At 37.5% G+C, this 17,679-nt stretch overlaps 2 protein-coding genes across 3 annotated transcripts in view; both read right to left on the bottom strand.

The window, feature by feature from the left end:
• Positions 1 to 577: 577 nt before the first annotated feature.
• LOC106957151 (myelin regulatory factor-like protein) lies at positions 578 to 11,403 on the bottom strand. The gene is made up of 8 exons (XM_015048405.1): positions 11,212 to 11,403; positions 10,774 to 10,853; positions 7,678 to 7,928; positions 5,723 to 5,877; positions 4,154 to 4,247; positions 3,661 to 3,722; positions 2,136 to 2,604; positions 578 to 791 (listed from the first exon to the last, which is right to left on the bottom strand). The coding sequence occupies exons 4-8, from the start codon at positions 5,805 to 5,807 to the stop codon at positions 578 to 580; spliced, it is 924 nt and encodes a 307-aa protein (XP_014903891.1). The 5' UTR covers positions 5,808 to 5,877; positions 7,678 to 7,928; positions 10,774 to 10,853; positions 11,212 to 11,403.
• LOC106957156 (leucine-rich repeat-containing G-protein coupled receptor 5A) overlaps positions 1,602 to 17,679 on the bottom strand; it is a 57,402-nt gene continuing 41,324 nt past the window's right edge. Inside the window, exons 18-21 of one of the 2 annotated variants that reach the window (XR_001426902.1) lie at positions 16,395 to 16,638; positions 16,169 to 16,329; positions 14,680 to 15,705; positions 1,602 to 1,713 (exon numbers count right to left, since the gene is read on the bottom strand). Coding sequence is in view for 1 of the 2 variants with exons in the window: in XM_015048411.1 (XP_014903897.1) it covers positions 15,011 to 15,705; positions 16,169 to 16,329; positions 16,395 to 16,638 (1,100 nt within the window). In the remaining variant the exon portion in view is untranslated. Of the gene's footprint in view, positions 1,714 to 14,573; positions 15,706 to 16,168; positions 16,330 to 16,394; positions 16,639 to 17,679 lie in introns of those variants that run through there. The other variant, XM_015048411.1, reaches the window with a different exon arrangement.

The following is a 17,679-nucleotide window of genomic DNA, read 5'->3' as shown; positions in this document are numbered from 1 at the left end:
ACTAAGTGAGCAAGCTAAGTATTTAGTTATACACTAAATTTTTAGCAAACTAAATATTTAGCTCCAACTTCTGTATTTAGTTAGCAAGCTAACTATGTAGGTCCAAACTAAATATTTATAGCTGGAAGCTAAATATTTAGTTGCTAAACTAAATATTTAACTCCAACCTAGATATTTAGTTTGCAAATTTAGTATTTAGCTCCATAAACAGTTAGTGAGCACGCTAACTAGCTCCAAACTAGATATTTAGCTCTAAGTCAGCTTAATATTTAGCTTACCAACTAAATATTTAGCGCCAAACTAAATATTTAGTTAGCAAGCTATATATATCAGAAACTAAACATTTAGTTATCTCTGAGCGAACTGAATAGTTCATTTTCAACCTAATTATGTAGTTAGCTGTAAGCTAGATAAATATTTAAATAACAAACCTAATTTTGCTTCAGGCCATTGGCTTGTTACCTAAATATTTAGTTTGTAGCTAAATAATTAGCTGTAATTCTTGACTGAGTAACTTCATGCCCCTCATGTCCTCAACCGATCCTAATTAAACCCTTTGGTTCAGAGGGATTTGTACTTACAGCGTTTGGTAGCTGGTGTTGCATAAAGTGCTCCAGTGTTCCCGCCTGTAATGTTCCCATCTGAGCAACCGGGAGGAACTCTGACCCGGTCCAATTAAAGTATTTCCAGTGCCAGCGTTATGAGTCCCATCCCTTTCACAACTGGCAGCATCAACTGCTGCAAATGATTCCTCAGACTCAGATCTCCTTCTCTTTTTACTGTCCTGGGAACTGATGAAAAATTAAATACAATTTCGTAAAGATTTAATCTCACAATAATGCCCTGTTTAAATGTAAAATATGGTCCAGTTTAGTTTTACTATCTAAGTTTTATTAAAGCGCTGTAGAGTCAAACTAAAAATAAATCTATCAATAAAAAGAGACAACAGATCAACAATCTGATAAGAAGTAATATATTATGTAAAAGATCAAACCAATTACACCTCTTGGTTTGAGCTCTAATCATAAAATAGGCAAATTTTATCCACTGAATGTCATCAAGTTAATCAAAAATCACCCAAACTGAATCATGCTGACATCTAATCCAGGATTACAACTGGACGCTGTTCTTAATCCAGTTTTTAACTGAGGGTGTGACGTTCCTGTTGGTAAACCATTCACCCTCTCATCAGTAATGAGTTCACTGTAACTCATCTTGTCTCATCTAATGACAAAATTTTACAACACTGCGGTATTTTTGGGCCTAGAATACCATCATAAAACAGTGGGCTGATGACAACCTACTTAACTTTTAACACGACTGAATGTCTTCATAGATACACTCAAATCTAACAAGATTTAAAAGCAGAGTGTGAACTTGTTACAATGATTTGCACAAAATCATTCTTAGATGAGATTTTAATCTGCTCAGTTCTTTCAGAATGAGCTGTTTTTGGGCGTCTTGTCACTTTAAATCAAAATAAGCTGCTGCTTAACTCAACGTTTACACTCACATGTGAAAATGGCTGCAAGCAGATGCACAATTATACAACCGTAAATTTTTGAAAAGCAGAAGTAGAGCCTCCTGCACAACCAACAAGAACCCACCAAGTTGTTTCTGGTTAGTAAGTCAACTACAAACCTCTTGCCTTTTCCAGCAGCCATTGTACAGCGGATACAGTGGTAAAACGAGCTGACCAGGCTGGAGCTCTGCCTGGGTTGCTAGGTAACAGGCAGAATTCTGTTGGGGTTGCTAGGTAACGGCACAAAGCCCTAGAATGTGAGTTAATATTTGAGAAGTTTTTGAATTGGCTCATTTTCTAGACACCAAAAACATTAACTTGTTTTTTAAAAGTGCTTTAGCTGTTTTTAGAAGCAGCTCAGACCCAAATTGAAGCAGAAATGTGAATTTTGCATAACAGATCCCCGTGAAAATGCAGCAGACTTTGAAGGTTCTGTTAGAATGAAGCAGAACCTTTGGGATCGACATGCAAGCAAAACTCCTGTCTTTTCCAGCAGCCATTCTACAGCGCATACAGCGAGAACATCAGCCAATCAAACGGTTTTAAAGGGGATCTCGGGTATTCCCCCACAAATCCACACACAGTCATTTCCAAAAACCAAAAGTTTGCTTACCAGGGATGCGATGTGGAGACTGAACCCAGCACACAGTGCGAAGATGACACAGGGAGGTTTTGGACCAGACCTGGGTCAGTCATGGCAGACATGCAGGTACTGGTTGGAGGTAAGGGTGGGGAAGGAGGAGAGGGTGGAGTGTAACCTTGCAAAATGCTTCCTGAATTCAAGTTGTGTTCAGGTGGGTGGTTGGTGTCCTGATGAACGGGTAGAATATGCGGATCAGGTGGAGTCCTAGACTTTACAGAAGAGTCTGTGAGGCCCAAACCACAGAGCTGGTTGTGGGTCAGAAAGTCAGAGTGGGACGTGCCGCCGCCGCTGCTGCCGCCATCTTTTAACCGACAGGAAGTGGGTCGAGTGAGTCGGTCAGAGTCGAGGGGAATGGGTCCTCGATTCTTAAAGTGACAGTACGTTGCTGGTTGAAACCCCTCTGGACAGATGGGCCAACAGGACCGTTCATATCCGAGATCTGCCAACAGGAGAAAACACAACATGCTTTAAAAATATAAAAACAACAGAAGCCTTTATAACATGTAGATTAATGTATATCTGTGTATTTTTATACTATTCTAACAATTATTCTGATGATTAATCAATTAATCAGATAAAAACTTGGCACATTCTGTATGTTTTTCATTTAACCATGTTAGGATGGCCCTTTTAAGTGTTTCCAGCCAAATAATGAAGACCTTCATTACAAACCACTCTAATTTATTTAATAAACTTTAAGGTCATTGCAGTATTAATGTGTTGATTATTGTTTCCATTCAGTGATTAATAATTGGACAGAAAAAGGTGCTTAATGGGAGACCTTTTTTATTTCAGTTCTGGGTAGAACAGACTTACAAAGACTTTTTATTTCAAATGCAAAATGTATATTTTTTTGTACATTTTTGGCCTAATTTCTGCTCTGAATATGTTTTTCTTTCAGCAAAGTTTCAGTTTTTATACTGCAATTAATTATTTGATTACTAAATTAGTTGATGATTATTTCAATTAATCACAATTAATCCAATTAATTGTTTCAAACTGACTGAACCAATTAATTGCATTAATTTCTGTGAAATAGAAATGTGTTATTATTAAAACAAAAACTAGCGTAATGTTAAACTTACCGCATTACATGTGGAAATAGGTTTTAGTTACATGGGTAAAAACAAGAGAAGGACATTTAGCTTTTATAATACAAAAGGCGAACTGGATCAGTGCAAAAACACAAGTATTTTTGGTCTAACTTCTTGAACAAATATCTTAGTACATTTGAAATAAGACAAAACTAACTTAAAAGTCACTTTTCTGCAAGATATAAGAGCTTGTTCTAAGTAAATAATCCTTAATATTGATATTAAAAAAGAGATTTGTTTTTTTCAATATTAGGAAATTATTTTCTTAGAACAACCTTTTATATCTTGCAGAAAAGTGACTTTTAAGTTAGTTTTGCTTTATTTCAAGCATACTAAGACATCTGCACTAGAAATTAGACCAAAAATAGCTTGTTGCGTTTTTGCAGTGTGTTGAAAACTACCTGGTATCTGTGGAGGAGAACAGGCCTCCGAACTTGAGTCAGGAGGAGAGTCAGGAAGCATGCTGGAAAAGAAAACAGAAACAGCCGGGTATCAGTGATCGCCGTGCCGTCCTACACGGAGCCGTCTCCATCAGCAATCTTCACTTATCTGACAACCAACTGGGTCAGTGTTAAATTATGGATGTTACATAACAGAGTATGTGCTCAGACATGACACTGGAGTAGAAAGTTTCCCACATAAAACTGATTATCATTGTACTGTAGCTACAACAGGCTGACTCTCACCAAGTAGAAACTAACCAAGAACATGGCTGCAAGGATTTCTGGGTATTCTTGGTCAACGAATAACTCAATGAACACAATAATTAAACTACTTTCTAATCTATCCAATCTCTAGTCTTATTTACAGTTAATCCTTTAAGTGTTTTATTGGTGCCTGAATGAGCATTGAGCCTTTCTTCAAATGATTAAATGATCTTCCTCTGAGACTTACAAGTTGCTGGGGTCCATGTCGTTGCTGAGGTATTGCTCCAGGATGCTGGTGTCGACAGCAACGGAGCTGTCCAACACACTACTGACATCCTGACCTGAAAAGGTGAGCAATATGATGGATCAGGACTCACACAGAGTAAAAGGAAACTAATATACAAAACTCTATGATCACAGTTGGTAACTACAGTCATATAATTAGATTTTTTCCTCATTCTTCTCAATAAAATCAATTAGAGATTCACCGATATGAACATTTGGGCCAGTAATAATAAATGATATTACATATATTTCCATACTCCTTCAACACCACTGACATTCTGACAATCCTTTACTGGATCACTATCACCACCCATGGTTCATCAATGTTTTATTGCATTAAAAAAGACTGATAGAAATGGTAAAATTTGGAAAAACTTTACAATTTTTTGATCCCAAAAAGGTGGAAACACTAAGTAGCGAACTGTCTTTCCACTGGAGGATCTGTGCCGTACCAGAGGCACGAAACTCTGAAAATTTTTTAAAATACCAATCATGGTTTATTCGCTCCAGATCAGTGGATAGAAACACACATTTTCTCTTTTGCAACATTACAAAAGTTCACTTCGAACTTTTGTCAAAAAAGCCCAAAGACCAGAAACACAAACAGCTGAACGGTGGAAACAAACACCAGTACTATCCTGCAATGTTCAGAGGAATCCCTTCTCCAACACACCTGAGTCAAATGAATGTCTTGTTATTAGGTCAACTTATGAGGAGGGATGCAGGATAGTATCTCTCAAGGAGTAGACTTGGAAACTCCTGGTATAAAATACCTCAATTACAATTTTGGTTAATTTCCATAAAGAACCAAGACTGTTTATCGCTACCCTATTAGGCAGACCCTGGAATGTCTTTGGAAAATTCTTAAGAAACAAGTGAACTTCTTCAAAAAACAAGAGTATTCTTAACATGCAGGAAACCTGTTTGAATCAAAGTCTCTCCAAACTAATGTAAAACCTTAAAACCAGTCCCACACACCCTTTGAGATCACATCGCCTTTACCTAACCCTAACCCTAATGACTAAGACTTCATGAACCTTGTTAGCATAATTTTAAGACTGTAAAGAGTAGGAAGACCTGATCTTCCTATAAGATCACCAACCAAGCATTAAGAGTCACCTGCTTATCTCTCAAACCTCTAATAAACCACCTCTCTCTTTGGTACTGAATGGTGTGTTGCATCTTTGAGATTAAATTGAAAGGTCATTTTCAGACTAAGTTCTGCTTGCAATATGAACCATATTCAGTGCAGTTTGTTTAGTTACACCTCAAAAGCCTCAAAAACTTCACAAGAGCAACTAAATCACGATAGACTGGAGTTCTCCAAAGATAGTTCTGGGTACCTCAAAGGTCCAAGAAAAACAAAACCACATCTGTCTGGAGAATGCTTGAAACTATGGAAAGTCTCTTGAACCAATCTTGGATTCTCATGTTTAGAGATAACTGGGACATCCTTTAAGTTCTTTAAAATCTTGTTTTTCAGTTGACTGATATTTCCAGGTTTGCTGTGAAGATTTGTAGAACGTCTCACCGCTGAAGAATTGTTGCAGTGCTTCGTTCTCTCCAAGAACCTGGAGTGGTGGCCCACTGGCTCCAGGCTCCATGCTACCATGCATGGGGCGTTGCTGTGCTCGAACGTGGAGGAGTCAGGAGGATCTCCACCTGCAGCTGCTGCTGACCACGAGACTGAGAATATTACAATGCATTAAGCAGGTAAATATTGGGGCTAGATGATTTGCTTTTTCCATTAGGAGTCCCACACTCTGTGCTGTGATGATCCATCACCATTAGGTAATGATCCAAAGTTCAAGGCTAAAGGCTTTTGTTAAATGTAAAGAGAGTTTAGCTCATAAATGATATACGTTCCATCCTTATCTTGGTTTATAACAATCACCCAATGACAACCATTTCACTGATATACTTCCTATAACATAGATTGTCCATCTATGTTGTAGATGAATAATGACTTGTTTAGTTTAGGGTCTGCAACCTCTGTTGCTGTGGACCGTAAGAATATGGGCCAAAGTGTAAAAGCGTTAGCCAAAGGTATTAGGCGAAGCAAACTGTACTGAACTCCAGAGATGCTGTAGAGGAGCAAGAATGTTTATGTGTGTCTAGTTTTGTCCTTAATCGTCCTAAGAAAGCTGGCAAAGAAACGGTACTATACCAAGAGCGAATTAATGGACTCGAAGCACCAACTCTTGAAAATAAACCCAAAACAAGTGATGGAAGGTGTAGAGCTGTGGTTGCTGAATAGACATTATTAAAATCAATTAAAATGAATAGTCTTTAAGTGCTTAAATTTTACACTTTTTATGACACAATGGATAAGAAGCAGTTTAACAAATCAAGTCTCCATGAAATAAAAATGTCTAGAAAAATGCTAAATGATGCAGACATGCTAAATGGTTGTGATGCTAGCAAAGTTAGCTTGTTTGTTAGCAGTTCCCATTTAACATGAGATTGTTGTCGTTTGTTAGATATCTGTTGTATTCCTCAGGTCTCTAGATTATTTTTCTCAGTTTTAAACAGAGAGCAGATTGTTTCCCATAAAGACAAATAAAAAACAGGCTAGCTTATCGGTAAATATCAACGCTAGCAATCATTAGCATCAAATTTGCATTGCTGAATCCTGTTAGTTCTTACTGTAGGTCACAGTAATCATAACTTCAAGTACTTTTTAAATTAATTTAAAAATACTTTAAAACTATAAAGACTTTTTTACTACAATATTGTCAAGGGTAAAATATACCCAGATTATTGTCTTTAAGATTGATTTCATAAGTACCTTTGTTTCCTTAATAAAGCTATTTTAATAAATTGGTCGTAACATTTAAGTCTCTAAGCATACACCAGTTCTCGTTTTGACTTGGACTCAAGCTTCTAAATGTTTTGGTTGCATCTTAGTGTCATAACCTTTAACTAAGCTCTAAAAATTACATATTTTATTGGCATGTTTTTATTTTCAGCTCTGGACATCACATTTTTCTGTTCAATTCCACAGAAAATTAAACGTAACCTCATAACCAACTGAACACACCCCTCTGTAAACTTCCAGTGCAGAGTTCAAACTGCCAGTTCATCAACCTGAGTATCACGACTTTTAATATATTTTCAACTTTTGGATCAACAGTTTGTTAAAACTTTCCTACTGGCAGCAAACCGCTTGATCGGACCATGGAAAACATTAATGTGGTTCATGAAAGTCACAGTAGATCAAAATTAGATGTTGCTTAAAGTACAGACGGAGTTCAAAGACCATTGACCAACTGCTAAAATCTTATTTTTAATGTAACTATTTAATTTTCCTTGCATTGTCCTCAAACTTCATAATCAATAGCAGATTTGGACAGTTAATGACATAATTATTTGTTAAAACTAAAAGAATCACTGTGATCTTTGTTTCAGCGGTAATGGTTCACCATAAGGCAGATAAAACCATCTTGTCTAAACAGAAACCATCTCAACATGTTTGCTCAAACACACCTGGTTTGTCTCCAAAATGGCTGCCAGCCAGTCGGACAGCGGCGAAATTTATTCGACCCGCTCGTCTTCAGGTACCATCCATGTGTGACGGCGAATTCAGCTCCAGAATCAAAGTTTCTACCAATATATCCAAAGTCAAACCTCTTCTTGTGAGGTTCCAGCCGGTAGAATCACTTCTTTTAGCTACTTTTAAAAAATCGGTTTGTGGTGACTGTCTGTGGATCGCCTGTGTCTGTCAGGTGGACTTTGAGCTTTAAACAAGAAAAGATAAAAGGTGTTCACTCATCTGACAGTCATAAAACAGCCAGTCACCTTCCTGTAACACTAATTCACCGCCATTATGCTGTACTTCAGTGCAAGTGCATCACTTATTGTGCTTTTTTAGCTGAAAAGAAACATGCAAAACCTGCAAAAAACATTTTCTCAAATTAATAATTGACATTTTTAAAGTGGGAGAATTATGTAACAAAGTATTTAGCAAAACTTAATTCCACATTCGTTAAAGGTGAGTTGAGACAAAAAAGACAAAAAAGTATTTGGTAAAAAATATTCAATAACCGATCAAATAATCAAAATTACATATTCAGATTTTACCAAAATATAAATATTTTACCATACATGAGTTATTGTCATCTTACCAAAATGACAATAACTCATGTATGTAACAAAAAATATAACAAAATCAGACAAAAGAAAGGTCTTTCAAAATAAATTTTCTCTCAAAACTAATGAAACTTTAGTGAAAACTGTGTGTCTGTGTCTGCAGAATGTATAATTAAAACATGTTTGTTTTTTATTCTGTGAGAAACCCCCCCAGAAATTTTACTCAAGTAAGAGTAGTGATACGTCAAGCAAAAGTAAAAAGTATGGGATACTAAAAATATGTCTAAAAGTATATTTTTTCAAAAATGTTAGTCAAATTTACTTAACTGAATTAATTTTATTCCTACAGAAAAGTCCTAAAGTCCAATCAATTCAGGAAATCATAAAATGTCGGACCATGAAGTCAATGGCGTTGGGGTCGATGGAACACACACCTCCAAATTGTGCCGCATGACTCACAGAAACACAGGTTTCAGTGTAAAAAAAAAATAAAAATACAGGTAGCAGGTAAAAATTACACATCAAATCAATGCATTCACTCATCTACACGTGATGAAGAGATGACCTCCTGAAGTTCAAATAAATCAACAGAATGGAAAGGAAAAATGTTTACATGAATTTAAATATGGTGTTTTATAACTATAGATGGACTGATTTAATGGGTTTCAGTGAAAGGAGAAAAAAACAATCGTTTATTTGGCTTAATGAAAAAAAAAACGTTTGGGTGTCATTTAAATTGAGTTCTACTGTAATTCCATATTTGCCCAGTAGATGGCGATGTAGCATCATCTTTAATTTTTGGATCTTTTAACCCAAAACAGGAGACCCATCTGGACAAAACGAGTTAAAATATAAAATAACAATTAAATTAAATAATACCAATTAGAACAATTACATAAATAATTATGGGTGTGAAATAAACCCAAAAACAGTTTATACCACAGATAAATCAAAGTCTAAGATCCATTTTGGTTCATTTGTGTTGCAATGAGTGCACCTCATCAGCAGCTACGTGAGTCAGACTTTGTGATTTGTTGTGAATAATTGTGCGATTGTTTTAGAAATAACCCAGAATGACTCACATCAGTTGAGTTTGAACGACTAGAACATAAAGTTAGCAGCTTAACACTAAAAATCCACCCAAACTTTCAAACAGACGTAAGAAAAAAACCCTGAGACTGATGGTGGACAGGTGGAGAGAGAACCAAAGAAGACATAAATAATCCAAGAGTAATAAAATATGAAATTAAAGACAAACAATACGTAGAAATTGAGCTCAAGTCAAACATACTTTATTTAATCAAATGTTGTTGTTCTCCAATAACAGTCGGTCTCTGATTGAAGACTGTTGCTGTTTGTTGCTAACAGCTTAATTTAACATCTCCTGGATTCACCATCAGTTGTTGGCGAGCACTGATAATCCAGCTCATTTGCTTCCTCTTTAAATCTGTCTGGTTGTATGTCAGTCAGACAAAAAGATGTTGGAGTAGAGGATACAATGCAGGGATACGACCCTTGACCATTATGATTGATAGGAGCGGTGGTTTGAACTTCTTCCTTCTCTTTCTGCTGACAAAAATCCTTGAAGCTTCTCTTTCAACTCATCTGGCAGAACTGGAAATAGTAAATCCAGTGGTGTCACATTGACCCCTCAAGATCAAATTTATCATAAACCTTAAAGAACATTTAATATTTGATAAGTTTTCAAACATTAAACTTCTCAGTGTTAAAAAAAATCCACCTTTAGGTTTCATTTAGTGATTCATCCACATCAGTCAGTGAGTCTGATAGACTCATTCTAGCTAGATAAAGGTTTATGTTAAGTCAGTTACTGTTTCATCAGCAGTCATGGAGTCACTGTTCCACATCAGTACATCCTGAAATGTGTCTAAAAACTCAAAAAGGTAGAGGATGACTGAGCCAATTTTATACTTCACCAGGTCTGATCATAAAGATTTAGTCATCAGTCGTTCTATAAATGTCAGATGAGGAGAAATGACTAAAATGGGGGGAACTCTGACGCACCTTCAAAGAGGAGGACACGTCAAGACTGCGATTATCAATGTGTTAGGAGTGATTTACTGCAGAACATCAACCAGCAACTCCCAGGCATGCAGACAAGTCAGCAGAGATGTTAGAGTAACTGTTTGGTCAGCAGTAACATCCATCCACCAGCCTGCATTGGGTCTCCATGGTAACCATCTGTTTAAAGGGCTGATGGGTGATTGTAGCTTCCCTGTTTTGTTTGCCATTAGGGGCATCCAGTTGGGTTTAGACAGCATAGCATTGGAGCATCATTAAAAATTTATTTATTTTATCTCTTCTAATAGTGAAACTCAAATTACATCATTTTAGTACAAAGAATTATATATTTTAAGAATTTATTTTAAGGATCAGACGATATGAAAATTTGCAATGATAGGAATATCTAGTATTGATATTGCTGTTATGGCTAATAACCAGTATTCACCAATTTTATAAATATTTTCCTACCTTTTAAACACCATGAAATAATGATCACACGGCTGACATTGCAGCTCTGCTTCAGGCCTTGTCCACACATAGCCGGACATCTGGGAAAACGAATACATTTTTGTGTTTTAACACAAAACCTCAGTTTAATATCACTAAAAACGATCAATAAAATCTCTGAACAAAGGGGAGAGTTTAGAAAACCCAGTATAACTTCTTTTTACAATATACTGAAGTAATGTGATATTACTCAATTACAGTTTTTGGCCAATCTAGTCATGGTAGACATAGCTTCATTAGCTTAGCACTTTAGCTAACCTAATAGCTAAGCAGCTAACCAAATTACTTAGTCAAAGCACGTATTTTCTATGAAAAGAACATATTTCTGGTCATATTAAAAAATAATATTAATGCGCCAATAAAACCCTGTAGCATAACCCAGCTAAAATGCTAACTCACCGTAACGGTTTTCTTCGTCACAATAAGCGCCGAGTTATAATGGAGAGGTAATTTTTTCCCTCAATACAGATATTTTGACTTTTTATTTCGGACATTATACCAATTTGTTCATAATTTGTCTCACATAGAAGTCTGCAGCACCCGGACAACATATTTTTGCCATTAGCAGTGAACTCTGACGTTAATACGTCACACTGCGGACGTATGAGGCGTTCAGGGAGGCTCCGAATTTAGAGTGAAACAGGATCTGGCGACGTTAGTAAAGAAACCAACTTGGTTTACATTAATGTAAACTTGTAATAACAGACTCAACTATACATTTTGCAGCACTGCTGATTTATTTACGTCACAAACTGTAACTTCAAGCTAAACTTTACAAACTAGACTCCAACAAATACTCAAGGTACTTTACAAAGATTTACAAGGGGACAAGATGAACATTTGGAGGGAAGAACCATTTTACGTTTTCAGGAAACATTTGTTTACATTTTAAGTGCTGATTACAGAAAAGTGCAGCAGCAATCTTTTAACACAGCACACATTCATAGTCATGCTTTGTGATTATTCATTTTTTTATATATTCATTTGATTGTTGCTGTGGTGACACATAAAAAGGGCTTAAACCCCGCCCTCTTATTTCGTCTGGTTTATGTTTTATTTTTTTGCAAGTGAAAGCGTTAGATATTGAAAGTACAACACTGAAAACGTGTTTTTACCAGAATCACCACTTCACATACAGAAAAACATATCAAGACAAATTCTTTTACCAGTTATTAGGTTTTGTTGTTACAATTAGACCAACTGTGGGGTAATTTTTGAGGGAGGCAGAAACCATGATCTAAAATAATTTCCATCTACTTGTGTATTAAGGTTATTAGTGGAATTCAAAATAAAATGGGATGATATCAAAGAAAAACCTGCCCATATAACAACACTTAAGGTGAAATACACACAAAAAGCTGAGATATAAACTAAATGAACACGATAATGAAGGAAAACTGAGGAAATCCAACATGAATACTGTAGCCTGCTCAAAACCTGTAATTTAAGCAATGTGTCAATAACAATATATCAATAACATATCAGTCGTATTGGAATCGGAAGGTCATGGGTTCGATTCCCAGTCCCTCTGGTCACGTTTCTGTAGTTATTCAACTGTTATGTTGTGATTATAAATAAATGGAGATTTTGTGTTTTTTCCTGTTATAACCACTGATATTTGAAGCAGACTCATCTTAAATGTTGCTCAATTTATCCACTTAAGTTTGTTTCAAATTAAATAACTTGTTTGTATTTTCTGCTTCCCACCTGAAAAATACAGCAAAAAAGGTTATAAAAATGTGATTCACCCAAAATAATAAGAACTTTGCTTTCCAAAATAAAAGCCAGCAAGTGTGGAAATGATTTGTTCATACTGGGGAAAACTGCTGTCCGATACTGAATATATCCTTTTTTTATACTTCAACAGCTCTACTGTTTGAAATATATTTTTAAAAATCCACTTTTAATTGATCAAAACTGTGTCAAAATTAATTTTTAGATGCCCAATTGTGTGGAAAATTACCACAGCTGGATTATTTCAATACTACTTAAATTAAGTTAAAAGATTAAAACAAATCTTGTTTTGCACCATTTTATTCTTCAGTTAAATGAAAATGTGGATAAGTTTGAATTTCAGATAAAAACTAAACTTTTCATGAAATATTTGCATTAAATTTACTCAAACAGCAAAAAATTAATTTTTCCATCCATTTTTGTCATTTGTCTTCAGACTATGTCCTTGAATTGCCCCAACTATGGAGCACTTTACTGAAAATAAGAAATTATTTATTTTTGTAAAAGTTTAATGTTTTATTTGATTATAAATAAAGCAAAATTATGGTTTTAAATCAAAGTTTCTATGTTAACTAAAGCAGGTTTCACTTCTTAAACTTCTCAACAGCTGTTTTTTGATTTTAGATTAAAAATATATTGAAATATATAAAGTAGCTTTGATTTAAAAGCCAACAGAGTTGATTTATTCAAAAGCAGATGACTCTAAAATATCAATTAAATCACCACAAGAAGCAAAGATTAAAAATTTTCCTCTAAAAAATATATAACATTGGACAATTTAAAAAAAAAAATAAATAAATGAAGTACAAAATGTTTCTCCTGCCCAAAAGTTTAGCAGGAGAGGTGAGAAAATCTGCAGGTATTTTAGGTCACATTTATGTAAAACAGTGTTCACAATCACCACTTCACACGACAAACATGAAAAAGACAAGCGTTAAAAAACAACTGTAATATACATACAATAAAAACCTTTAAAAAACAGATTTCTCACAGTCTACATAAATGAAGATTGTCACAGTAGCGCCTATTTACAACACAAAAACAGATTATTTTTATACTCGTGACCTGAAAATGAGGCCAGAATGAGCTTAAAGATATAAACATTGCAGACTGAATGGACGGATGATTCTGCAGCTGGTTTTCTCCTCCAGGTTGATGAAACTCTCACGCACGCTGCAGTTTTCACACTCGCTCGCAGAAACACGAGACATTAGCGAACATTTGGTGGCGCGTTGCTGCAAAACCATGTTTTAAAATGAAACCCTTCATGATGTCTGCGACCCTTTGAAACAAACTGTCTGGTCAAAACAGGAACAAAATAGAAAAAATGAGTTCAGGCTTCTCTTCTTCAGCTGCTGCTACATTTGCTGGACCTGTAGGTTTGATCTCACCTGACAACAGCTGGAAAAGCAGAGCAAAAATTCATGAAATTGTGCCTTAAGTCATTTCTGGACGTGTTTTCGCCTCATTTAGATGGGATTAAAAAACACCAAAAAAAATCAACAATAAAACCTAAAAAATGTATTTATATCCTCAGAAATCACATCAATCAGCTACTGAGACTCACTTTCACATATTTTTCTCACATTTGAATGCTTAAGATTATCAGGATTTCATTTATCAGGAGAAGAGTCACAAAACTGAGATTAAACTGAAAATTTCTAAATTTCTTTGTGGAAATTTACTCCTTTTTTCTATCATCGTCATAGCAATCTGTATCACCAAAACATGCAGGATTGTCCACCAAAACCTAAAGGATGATCTGTTCTGCTTCCTTGAACAGGTTCTTTCTATGGCCTATACAAATCATGTTCATTATATTTTTTGCACAAAATCATTCTTAGATAATCAGATTTTAGCCGTTTTAGGTCTTGTCACTTTAAATCCAAACAAGCTACTGCTGGTCACGCCCCCAACTCACTGTTTACACTCACACATGAAAATAGCTGCAAACAGATGCACGACTATAAAACCGTACATCTTTAAAAAGCAGAAGTGGAGCCTCCTGCACAACTAACAGAAATGCAGCAAATAGTTTCCGGATGGTAAGTCAACAACAAAAGTCTCGGCTTTTCCATCAGCCATTGTACAGCACATACAGTGGAAAACCAGCAGACCAGGCTGGAGCTCCACCTGGGTTGCTAGGTAACAGGCAGAATTCCACTTGTTGCTAGGTGACAGCATAGTGCTCGTAGAATGTAAGTTAATATTTGGGAGGTTTTAGAAATGACTCATTTTCCATACACCAAAAACATTAACTTATTGTTTTTTAAGTGCTTTACCTGCTTTTAGAAGCAGTTCAAACCCAAATTGAAGTGTAAATGTGAATTTTGAACAACAGCTCCCTGTTAAAATGAGGCAGATTTTGAGGGTTCTGTTAGAATGAAGCAGAACCTTTGGGATCGATATTCAAGCTTTTGTCAGGTGAGACACAAACACTACAACGTGTGAGTTTTATGTCCGTTTAGCGACGTTGGGCGGCCGACAGCGACTGTTGCGTCTTGCTCCTCTGCTCCTCCTCTTCCTTCACACCTTCCACAACCACCAACGCTTGAGTCGAGTCACACGACTGCTTCTCCGCGTCTTCGTCGTACGTTGAATCCAGCGGCCGTCCTCCGGTCACGCCCCTTCTCTGTAACTTCGACGCCGCTGCACCCCTGCAGGCGCGAGCCGCCAGCGCCGCCAGCTCTCCCCTGGCGAGCGGGTTGAAGAGGAGATAGAGAAGCGGGTTTACGCAAGCCGGAAGTGGCGTCACGAGCAGCAGGACTCCCTTCGCCGCCTCCGGCCCGGCGGCAGGGAGTCGCAGGAGGGAGGAGAAGGAGAGGAAGGCGACGGGGAGGTAGAGCAGGCAGTCGGAGAAGAGCAGCCAGGCGACGTGACGAGTCAACGCCACGTCGTCGTCGGAGTTTGGCGGAGCTTTGCTGGCGCGGCAGTAGAGGCGAGTGTAGGCGAGCGTCATGACGAGGAAGCAGAGCGAGTCGAAGAGAACCAAGGAGACCGCGAAGGCCAGGGAGGAGGAAGAGGAGGACGACGAAGGCAGCGGCAAACAGAAGGAGGAGCTGCTGTGCCCGGCCATCAGTGGAGGCAGAGTGATGACAAAGCCGAGCAGGAAGCAGAGGAAGATCGACAAACGGATGAAGAGCGGCGACGAAGAACCACCTGCGGGAACAGGAGTTAAAACATGCTGCTGCATTTTTACAAATAAGATATCAAATAATTCAATCTTCATGATTCAATGGATTTGAAACATGATGCTACATATGTTTTTATGCCATGTATTTTTATTATCGACAATGGCTCTTATATTAAAATGTCTTATTTCATGAATACCTGCAGATTTTTCACTCATGGTGTCAGATTTGAAGTTGTTGGGTTTTGTTAACTTTATTCTGATTTTGCCTAATTGACCACTTCTACCATTGGTAAGAAAACATGGAGGACGTCAATATATTTTTAAAATGTTTCCTGTTCCACATTCTGGGTGCAGAATAAACAATGAATAATGAAAACGTCAAACCTTATTCAAATGTGAGTTTATCAAACCGCTACATGAATTAGGATTGATGACACAATATGGGTTCTAAGTTACATGGTGACAAAATGTTTGTTGACGTTTCCTCACCGCTGCTCCTGCCAGCTTTGCTGCTCTGTGTTGCACCTGCAGCAGACAGACATCGCTCCAGAGCCGCGACGGTCAGCAGGAAGAGTCCGGTCTGAGACGCAAACACGCACAGGAAGCCACTGAGGCGACACAGGAAGCTGCTCTCCCACTTCACCCCGTACCTGCAACAGGACAGACATTAAAACCAAGGAGGAGGAAGTCAGTCAGATAATAACTGTATTCAAACCTCCAGAAGCTGCCAAACGTCCAGGCATCCACCGCCGCCAGCCAGCTGCTCCACACTCCCATCAGGCCGTTCACCAGAGCCAGCAGGCCAATCAGGAGCTTGGGGGTCGTGACGATGCTGGCTGGAGAGAAGAAGACCGACAGGACGACGAGACCGTTGCTGACCAATGAGGTTGCAGCAATGAGCCAGACGCCGCCTCGAATCATCCAGCTGCCGAGAAGGCGGAGACACGGCCGGAATGGACCTGAGACAGATCCAGAGATTTAAAGCTGCAGTATGTCACTTTAATAAAAAACAATTTTTACATATTAGTTTAAACTGATGCAGGATGATCTGCCCCAACCAATCAGAGCCAGGAGGCGGGTCTTAGCGCTGTCAATCACCCTTGGGCTCTGTTACATTGCAGCTAGCATAGCCTGTTATCAATGGTAAGGCTAGTTAGCATAGCCGCTGATGACTGTGGATAAACAATTTTCCTGTAATGCTAATCTATTTCTCTGTCATTAGTACATTTAGCAGCGAGTACATGAGATGATCAACAGCGTTAAGCCCCTCCTCCTGGCTCTGGTTGTACTTAGTGCATCTCTTTAGAAACCTACAGCAGTTCATCTGCATAATATTAAACTGTAACAACATAATGTTAAATATGTAAAAACTTCTTTATGGAAGTTATAGGCTGCAGCTCTAATTATAAACTGATGTTTTGTTCAGTTTGTTATCCAACTCACATCTCTGTTTTCCCAGCCAGCCCCGAACACGTCACCTACTCTCTCCCTGATTGGCTGACTGACTCCACTGCTAATAAAACTAGTGACTGTGGATTGTGGACTTTGGCTTCAGTCTGTTGTTGGACCCCAGGACTCTGGAGTTGAGGCTCTGGGAGTTTGGATCAGCCTTCTGCCCTGCTGGCCAGGAATATAACCCTTTGTGGTTATATTTGCCCAACATTTCCTCATCTGGACACAAATTGGACTCAATCTTCTCATCTCCGTCCTGGATCGTAGAACCCTGGCTGGTAGACTCGAGACGTTTTTTTTTTTTTTTTGTACAATTTAATTTTTTTGCAGAATCTCTGTCAAAAACTTCCAGTTTAAGGTTCTTTAAAGTTTAAGGTTCCACTCATGATGAGCTGGTTGTACAAAATCAGCCAATGGACAAAAAGTATGCAAATGAGATGTGGTGACGTCATTAAGTGACAGGAAAAAGACAAAAACACTTTGTGTGTGTGTGTGTATATATATATATATATATATATATATATATATATATATATATATATATATAT

This window comes from Poecilia latipinna, unplaced genomic scaffold (genome assembly GCF_001443285.1).
Source record: "Poecilia latipinna isolate Pla-1442-1.1 unplaced genomic scaffold, P_latipinna-1.0 Scaffold882, whole genome shotgun sequence".
Taxonomy (NCBI): Eukaryota; Metazoa; Chordata; class Actinopteri; order Cyprinodontiformes; family Poeciliidae; genus Poecilia; species Poecilia latipinna.
This window is presented reverse-complemented; position numbering and strand designations above follow the sequence as displayed.